An 8,559-nucleotide genomic window follows, 5' to 3' on the forward strand; every position below is an offset into this window, starting at 1 on the left:
GAAAGTTCGTCCCGATTCGGGAGTCGAACGCGGGACTAACGGCTTTCCGGACTGGTCGCTCTGTCATCTGAGGTAAGCTGATCGAAGAGCGACACCGAATTAATCGACAAGTCGCCTCGCTGGGACACTTGATATGGCAAATCAATTCAGCTAAAATGGGCAATTAAGGTGGAGGAATATTCATGAAAGGGGAAAAAGTGCCGACCCACAGATGGCTACGCTGTACTTGTAGCACTTCGCGTATCCACAAAGGCATAGAGGTCACTGCCCTCCTGCTTTTGTTTGAAGAAAATGAAAAACAGTGGGATATGTTAATTGGTGAAACTTTCTTCTGAGGCTGTGTCAGCTGATCGATTTACTCAGCCTCACTGCCCACCCCATTTTTGTGCAATATGGACATTGCTCCTGCAACGACGCTCTCAGACCATAATACTGTGGCAATTCGATAACAAAATATAACTTCTACTAACCATGTTTCATAGCGTTGGTGGGCACCGGAATCTGCGCGATAATCGACAATGCAATTATTAGCGAAATTCTTTTTTACTAAACTATTCAATTAACGACTTTAGGCGACACGTCGTAATTGCAGAACTGAAGTCATCCAGTAGTCGAAACATAGCCTCTTGCGAGAAACCTTGTGCCTACGGCTCTAGTTCGGACAAATACGGACTCTGAATATGCCGCGAAACGTATTGCTGTTCCCATTAACAGCTTACCGTTCTGCATTTTTTTTTCTTAATGCGGGAACGTGCTATTAACAGCAGGGCATTCGACGGCAGATTTTCAATATTGTATTTCTTCAGAATGGGGCAAGGCGTGAAGTTTGTAGCGACAAGTATACCGGCCGTGTGTTTCTGCAATGACTTTAAGTAACTTTTAAAAAATCGCCTGTGGCAGATATAGCCCAATTCTACTCCCTGAGCTGGTCTACTCGGAGAGGCGGACGTTACTTGCGCGAGAAACCGACGTGCCTAATCTACCAATCAACAAAAATCAACTAATTACCGTTCGTTACATATGCAATTTACAAAATTTTAGTTCGTAAGACTACAAGGCATATCCACTTGAAAAGGATTCTGTGGATGACATTTTCGAGATATGCACCGTCAAACTTGCTCTAAGAAATGCATTGTGGTTCCCCTTAAGTTTTTAACGAAACGCCGTATTATGCATTGAAGTATAGAAGTAACCGGACCGCCGATCTATTTATTCGCAAATTTTGGGAATTGTCTCGAAACTGGTGTCATCCTGAGAATTCGTTCAATTGGATCTACCTTGCGAAGTCCCAGGCTACAATTTCTATATTGCAATATGTGCTGTAAAGTAATTAATAAAAAATAATTAGTGAAATTTTAGTAATTCTTGAATTATGCATTTCGATTTCTCATCCAAATAATGTCCGCCTGTTTGGGCAATCAAGCTCAAGGATTATAATTATGCTATCTGACACAGATGAGTGTTAAAGATTACTTAAAGTCTTCACAGAAACACCCGGTATGCTGTATATATATGCATGCTTTGTGCACTGGCTGACTTCAATTCTTCAATTATAGCATGTTCGCTAAAGTCAATAAATTCCGAGTCAAATGAAGAAACTTTGTTAATTAATGATTAAATTGCAGATTATTGCGCAAATTTGGATGTCCGCCGCTGCTATGAAGTATAATTTGTAAAAATCACCATTTTGTCTCGCATTTGATAGTTCTAGTAATTTATCACAATCGTCGCGGTACAAAACATACGATACAATTGAGCTCAGTCAACGAACGCCCCTTCCCCGTCTTCTACGCAATTTTTCCTGCTCCATTCTGCGCTATTTGGTCGGCAGGGCGTTGAACAACAGGCTGGGGTGTCAGTGCACTTTTTTTCAGTGCTTTCTGCACCGTGTCTCATTCACTGATACGTACAATATCTGATAAGCAGCTTATGCGGTCACGCGGCAGTCCACATGAGTTTACAGTAAATGCGACTGCGGTAAGGAGAGGTGCAATGGTACAACCCTACTAAATGCAGACATTGGTATACAGAAAGAAAGAAAAAAATTAGTTTCATGGCTGTATTCCTCGTTTCGGCATATTTAACACTGCTGACCTCCCTAGTGCTGCTTCAATACGTCGAAAGTTATCATACCTGGGCGCATATCAGCAGCCTCTTATCGGAGCGCTCTGACTCGCCTTTAGACCAGCTCGATGATAGTAATGGCATTTATGTGGCCCAGTATAATGTGCTTTTTTTGTTTTGTTTTTTTACTTCAGAAAAAGCATTTCGTGAAATTCACGCTCTGTGCCGTCAGCGGCTAAACTGAATCGTTCACGGTTGTTTTCTCGCAAATACACTGCGCTTTTGCGGAATTATTGTATGCCACGACATAGAATATGTGGAATACGAGAGTGAGTCAGCGTTTATCGTGCTTCCGAAGCGAAGCAGCGTGACATCATGAGAAGGGACGCCCTTACGCGCCCGTATCAGCGCGCTTTGGATAACGCGTCGGTTTCAGCCGACCACTATTCGAGGAGAGCTGTCAAAAACGGCAGCAGTCAGAAAACGTCACGTCCGCTATCGAACTCATCCATCGCAGTCCGCATGACGTCACGCGTCGAGCCGCGTATAAAGCGCCCCCTCCCAGGCTGCCTTGGCGTTGGCCAATCATCGACCGCCTGTCAGACTGTACGTGAAGCTTGGGTTGCTGCTCTGCGCCATTTTGCGCCGGTCTCCCGTCGTCGCTCTTTCCTTGCCGCGGAGTTCTTCCAGCCATGACGAGCCCCAGCGAGACCGAGAACTCTGCAGGTACCGCACCCCCGGCGAAGGCCGAAAAGCCGGCAGAAACTCCAGTCACACAGGAGACGGCAGCCAGCCCGACGTCCGACGCTACCACGACCGCCGCGTCGGCGCCGGCAAACAAGCCCAGCGTTCACAAGACGGATTACGAAAAAGATGTAGTCTATCTCTACCAGTTCACTCGCTGTCCAACTTTGCCCGGAATCTCGCCTTTCTGTTTGAAAGTTGAGACTTGGCTGCGCATGACACAAGTGAAGTATGAGGTGAGCTGGTCGTCTTCGTAGCGCGCCGTTTGTTTCAAATCTGCCCACTGCCGGGATTGCGTCGGCCGGCTTGGTGTGACGCGGTGTTAGGCTTAAGAGCTGTCAGTGCGTGTTGTCATGGCCGATGCGTGACTCGGAACAGCGTTCGGCGGTCGCCCTCACGCTCGCCGAACGCTGCACGTTGGTCTTGCTTCTTAGTGTTCTTCTGCAGCAGAAAGCTATTACAGGCGTTTATGGGACAAGCATTGTGCGCGTAAGACCGCTGGTCGTTTGGCGTGCCGCCCCGCCTTTGCAGGTCAACCCGGCTCACCGAAACCGGTCGATGAAAATATCTCCCCAACTCATTATTAGCTGCAAATTTTTAAAAGTGAGTTCCGTTGCTGCATTTACATTGACCCTGTGTGAACGTGAACTAGTTCTTTTTTGAAGAGCCGATATGATTGTTGCGTGTCGCCTCTGGCACTTTTTTTCTGCACAATTGACTGGCATAAATATGCTTCATCAGCGGTATTTTACGTTTTACGCCTTAGGCGTTGCTCTGCCCCGTCGTGAGCAACACGTTGTCCTGCCAGCCCCGTATGCGTAGTAACCTCAATGTATTCGGCAATTAGCCCTCTTCTGCGCGTGACTCATTCGTAGCGTGCCCCCGCGTGATTCGAGTAGCCCGAAACATGCCGTGACAAACGGTTGCGATATCTATAAAAGTTTATCCTCATTTTTGATATGGCCCTTACACATCACCCACATGCTCGGAAGACACAGCTTGGCGCCCGTATTTGTTTTACTGAAAATCTTGACTGATTTCACCTCAGGCATGCATTTTATATTTTTACTCCTTATGGCACACATGTCGACGGAATTACATTACTGCATGCGCTGTTGCTCAGGTGCCCTGCTATTTTTACTCTCCTGGCGACATATGCTGCATTATGCACAGGGTAAACCTGGCCAGACCACCAGGTGAGCCCTCTGCAAATGAATTGCTCCAGACCCCTGGGTCTACTGCAGTATACCAAGGGGTCCTATGCACCGGTTGGCAGATTCACTAGTTTCTCCATGCAGAGTGGCAGCTCAGCAGTGTTTCCCTTCACTAACCGTCACTTTGTACTTTGCTTTTCAGAATGTGGACCACAAGCTCAAGTTTAAATCGAAGAAAGGTCAACTCCCATTTGTGGAGCTCAACGGCGAGGAGATTGCAGATTCTGACATCATCATCAAGCAGCTGAGCCAATACTTTGGCAAGGATTTGGATGCTGGCCTAACCACCGAGGAGTGCAATGTATCGCATGCCTTCTCATCTATGCTCAACAACCACACAGGCTGGGTGTCTCGCTGCTGGCGTTATCGTCACCCGGGCCAGTTTCTCAAAGCAGCCCAAATGGACGTCAAGCGCATGCTCAACTCGAAGTTGCCCAAAGGAGTCTTGCAGTTCTTTTTCAAGCTTGCTTTCAAAAGCGTGAGTTTGGCGTTTTGAATATAATAGGCTGTGTTGCTCTGTTCGAGAGGTGCCATAATTTTCTAAGATACAGCTTCGTGCGGGGGCACTACTGCCTGCACACATAATGGCATATGCTTTAAATCTTGAGCGTGCTAGCTTCACAAGCAGCCAGTGATGCTTTCACACCGTGCCCTACAATATCGGCTTAAATGAAATTATCAGTATTGTGGACCGAAGCCATTAAACCAAACATAGTGGCATGCATACAGGCAGCCACATTCACTTAGTTCATAGAATTGCCTGGAGATGTAAAATTTGGGTTTGTCCTGGTTCAGGACTAGTTCTTGTTCCACTACAAAGCTTCGTTTCCGAGAAACCCATGTGGGTTTCCTTTGTAGCTTCTTGCTACTTGCGGGTGGGTGTCAATTTTTTTTTTTTTTTTTTGATGAACCTTCCTCCGCCTTGCAAATTCTGCAGAACCGATTTGCCGAAAAGTCAGGTTCATTGGAAACCTGCAACCGTCGGCAAGAAGGGCATAGCATCTGTGAAAACTTGCTTTCAGAAGTGTTTGGTGTTTTGAATACATAGGCTATGCTGCTCTATTCAACAGGTGCCATAATTTAAGATACAGCTTCGTACAGGACGCTACTGTCTGCACACATGATGGCAGTACATTGCTGCCCAATGTGGAATAGGCTTGCGATACCAGTCGAACATGTGCATTGTCCCGCTCGATTTCAGACTCCTTGTCTAGGCATTGAATATTATTGTGGCTGCCTAATTGTTGCTTGCAATTGTGCTGGCTGCATTTCAAACCAGCAGCAGCTACACTTCACCAATTGGCTATTCTGTAATAAAGAACAGTATTTTACCAAAAATGCTGGGCTGTCTTGCTGAAGAGCACATTTTAATAATTTGCTGCTGTTATTTTGGGTGTGCAAAAGGCATTTAACTGCTACCATTCCTTCCAATTCATTTTGTTTGCAGTCTTTTTTTTTTTTTTTTTTTCTTCACATCTTGCATAACCTGGCAATGCGTTTTCATGTGGATGTATTGCAAACTTTTCCCATTCACTGCGGCAGCACTTTTTTGCAAGGCACAATTCCTGTGCATGTTCACCCACCGTCGGTTCACTTGTTATATTCTTCTCGTGCGTCGTGACCCACCAGGTAGTTGTGCTCCTTCAAAACTTCCTCCAGATGCAGAGATAGTGCCTCGGCACGTCGTATCATAAATAACTTTTCCTTTCTGTTGATTGCTAGCAACTATGTTGCTTGCACACTGCAGGAAAGCTCTGTAGTCGAACAGGGAGATAACTGCCATGACACATGTTGCAGCGCATGTGTTAATAGTTCAATGTGTCCGATATTCCAGTAAATGCAAGCGGACTGGCTGTTTTAACAGATGAGCAGAGGCGCACATGAAGAGCCCGCACGGTGCACCCACCTGGTGGTTGAGCTCAACCAGACAAATGCCGCTATATGGCTGCAACCAAGTGTATCATATTTTGCTGCTGACATAAGTGTTTGGCTGCAGCACGATTACGACGCTGCTGGAAATTTACACCTGCAGTGAAGTAAAATGCAACCAACTACTGCAGTATCTCTGCATTTCTCTGGTTGTGCTGTGCCGCCAGATGGCTACACCGTGCAGGCCATTCATGTTTTCGACTTGACTCTTCCGGTAAAACGCCCAGTCCTCTTGGATGTACTGTACTAAAGTTGTCCAATATTGTGCAGTCCTGTGTGCAGTTTTAGCCTTTGTGGCCTGTTTAATAAATTTATCCTTGCTCTTATCCAGAATGTGCAGCAGACCATTGGCCATGGCCTGGGCCGTCACACAACAGACGAGATCTTGGAGTTTGGAAAGGAAGACCTCAAACACCTGTCACAGTATTTGGGCACCAAACAGTTCTTCTTTGGTACAGAGCCTCACTTGGTACGTGTTAGTTCTTTCAATTCTGTATTTTGTCTCTCGGCACCAGCAGACTAACTTCTCAATTAATAAGGAGGCAGGTACTTTCACTTTATGTTCCACAAAGTGAATACACTTTAATCAGAAGTTGATGTACGGAAGACATGTTAAAACCTAGAGAATGTCCTGTTAGCTCCAGCCAATTAAGGCTTTATGACCTGCCTGTAAGCATAAATCTTGAGGTGATAAATTGGCTCTGCACACTTTGATGACAGCCCTTACATCCTGGCTCAGTGGTTGCAAGTCCTTGCAAGAACCTGCAGCTTCTGTGCTGTGGCATGACTCTGCAATGTCTGTTTCATGTTTCAAAAGCTTGCTGCATGTACTATGCTCACAGCCTTTCCTCTTATGTGCAGCTCGACTGTGTGGCCTTTGCTCACCTGTGCCAGTTTGTGTATGTGCCCTTTGGTGGTCTCCTGGAGTTCATGGAGCAGGAATGTGCCAATCTGCTAGCCTTTGTAGAGCGCATGAAGGAGCGCTATTGGGCTGACTGGGATGAGATCTGCAAGACACTGGAGCTCAACACTCATCTGCCCAAAAAGACACCGGAGGAGGAGCCTAAGAAGGCTGCTGACGAGTCTGCCCCGGCTGCTGATGAAAAGACTCCAGCTGCTGAGGATGCTGTCAAAAAGTCTGAAGCAACTGTTGAGGAAGTCAAGAAGGAAGAGGTCATCAAGAAGGAAGTTGTAGAGGAGGTTGTTACTAAGACCGCCACAGAGGTCAAGGAGTGAGCCATTCGAGCGCTGGAGAAAGGCTTTAGTCATTTTTCCGTTCCAAGGGTGGGGGGAGGGGGGTAATAGTTCTGTTCTTAATGAGGTCTAAAGAAGGGTCGTTTTCATCTCATTGTGCCGTGAAGCATAGGCGAGCTGTCGCATTTTCATGCTTCTGTGATGGTGGGCCGTTCGTTTTTCAGGGAGTTTGGAAGGGAAGGGAGATCCTGTGGAGTTGATACCATGCGTGGTTTTTAGCATTGTGCACAGAGCTAGAAAGTTATATAAAGGGAGCTCGTTGCACAGGGCATTACGTGTTTTTACAGAGCAAGTCAGGAGGGAAAGGGGCGGCAGTGCATTTGCAATTTTTTTTCCTCTTCTTTTGCATGGGTGGCCAACTTCCGTGCATGTTTTGTTTGGAGGGCTGGTCAGATCGAGGAGCTGAAGACATCTTATACTCATGATCCACTACATACTCAAAGCAATGCATATTATATTATATCAAAGTTGTAAATTTGCTCTCAATGTATTTTTCATCTGTCGTACATTCTTTTGTTAAACATCTGTGTACACATGTAACTATATGCTCGTTTCTGTTGTAGAGATCTGTTTTCGTTCCTGCCACTTGAGTTCATCTTGAGGTCTCGATGCGGAATTGCTCAAGGAAATTTAACAGCTGTCTCGCCACCTTTTGCATACGTGCTGTTACTGTATTCATATATAGCATACTGTAGATCTCATGTGAGTGTTTACAGCTAAAGTTTTTACGGCGTTTTTGCTCGGCCATTTGTGTGAACAAATTTTCAGCCTGATCAACCTTCTTTGTATGTCCCTTTTACTTCCATTTTTCAACTGTGTCCATGTGTGCATCGTCGCGTTATATTGTACATGCCCGCAGCTTTATACTTTTTTATGGCAGTTTTTGTAATGCCTTTTTACTTTACCTTCCTTTCTTCCCTTCCCGTTTCCCCTTCAATGTGGAACTTTGTAAAAATGAGACAACACAGATTAAAGTTTGTGGATGAATTTTGGGGTCTTTGAAGTGTTACCCTTGGCTTTTTGCATACTGCAATTTGCAGCAAAGCTTTTGGTATCGTGGTGCTACTTGCTAGTAATTCAAGACCAGTGCACCAATGTTTTTATTACCGTATTTACTCGCGTAATGATCGCACCCCTGAATTTTGTCGTCAAAATTAATTTTTTTTCTTCCATGAGGATCGCACCCTGAACTTGTCGCAGCGATATGTCGTGTGCAAAGTCTAGCTAATGATGATCGTGCTTACCATCTGTCAAATGCTACACGAAAGACTCTTGAAGACATACCAAGCGGTCTGCACGCACCCAACATTAATAAGCAGATACCCCATTTATTCCTTTCATCACTTTCCGCACT

The 8,559-nt window shown here is 45.6% G+C and overlaps 1 protein-coding gene across 2 annotated transcripts; it reads left to right on the forward strand.

The window, feature by feature from the left end:
• Window positions 1–2,627: 2,627 nt before the first annotated feature.
• fax (failed axon connections) lies at window positions 2,628–8,192 on the forward strand. Of its 2 annotated transcripts, none has more exons than XM_050195030.3 (4): window positions 2,628–3,044; window positions 4,165–4,500; window positions 6,283–6,420; window positions 6,813–8,192. In XM_050195030.3, the coding sequence occupies exons 1-4, from the start codon at window positions 2,757–2,759 to the stop codon at window positions 7,185–7,187; spliced, it is 1,137 nt and encodes a 378-aa protein (XP_050050987.1). In that variant the 5' UTR covers window positions 2,628–2,756; the 3' UTR covers window positions 7,188–8,192. The 2 variants fall into 2 exon arrangements, with proteins under 2 accessions (XP_050050987.1, XP_050050988.1); XM_050195031.2 differs by lacking the exon at window positions 2,628–3,044 and adding an exon at window positions 3,167–3,411.
• The last annotated feature ends 367 nt before the right edge of the window (window positions 8,193–8,559 follow it).

Source organism: Dermacentor andersoni, chromosome 1 (genome assembly GCF_023375885.2).
Source record: "Dermacentor andersoni chromosome 1, qqDerAnde1_hic_scaffold, whole genome shotgun sequence".
NCBI classification, from domain to species: Eukaryota; Metazoa; Arthropoda; class Arachnida; order Ixodida; family Ixodidae; genus Dermacentor; species Dermacentor andersoni.

Coding starts and splice junctions, on each gene's coding strand:
- fax (XM_050195030.3), top strand. CDS start 2,757: ATGACGAGCCCCAGCGAGACCGAGAACTCTGCAGGTACCGCACCCCCG. Junction 3,045..4,164: donor TGACACAAGTGAAGTATGAG/GTGAGCTGGTCG, acceptor TTTGCTTTTCAG/AATGTGGACCACAAGCTCAA. Junction 4,501..6,282: donor TCAAGCTTGCTTTCAAAAGC/GTGAGTTTGGCG, acceptor GCTCTTATCCAG/AATGTGCAGCAGACCATTGG.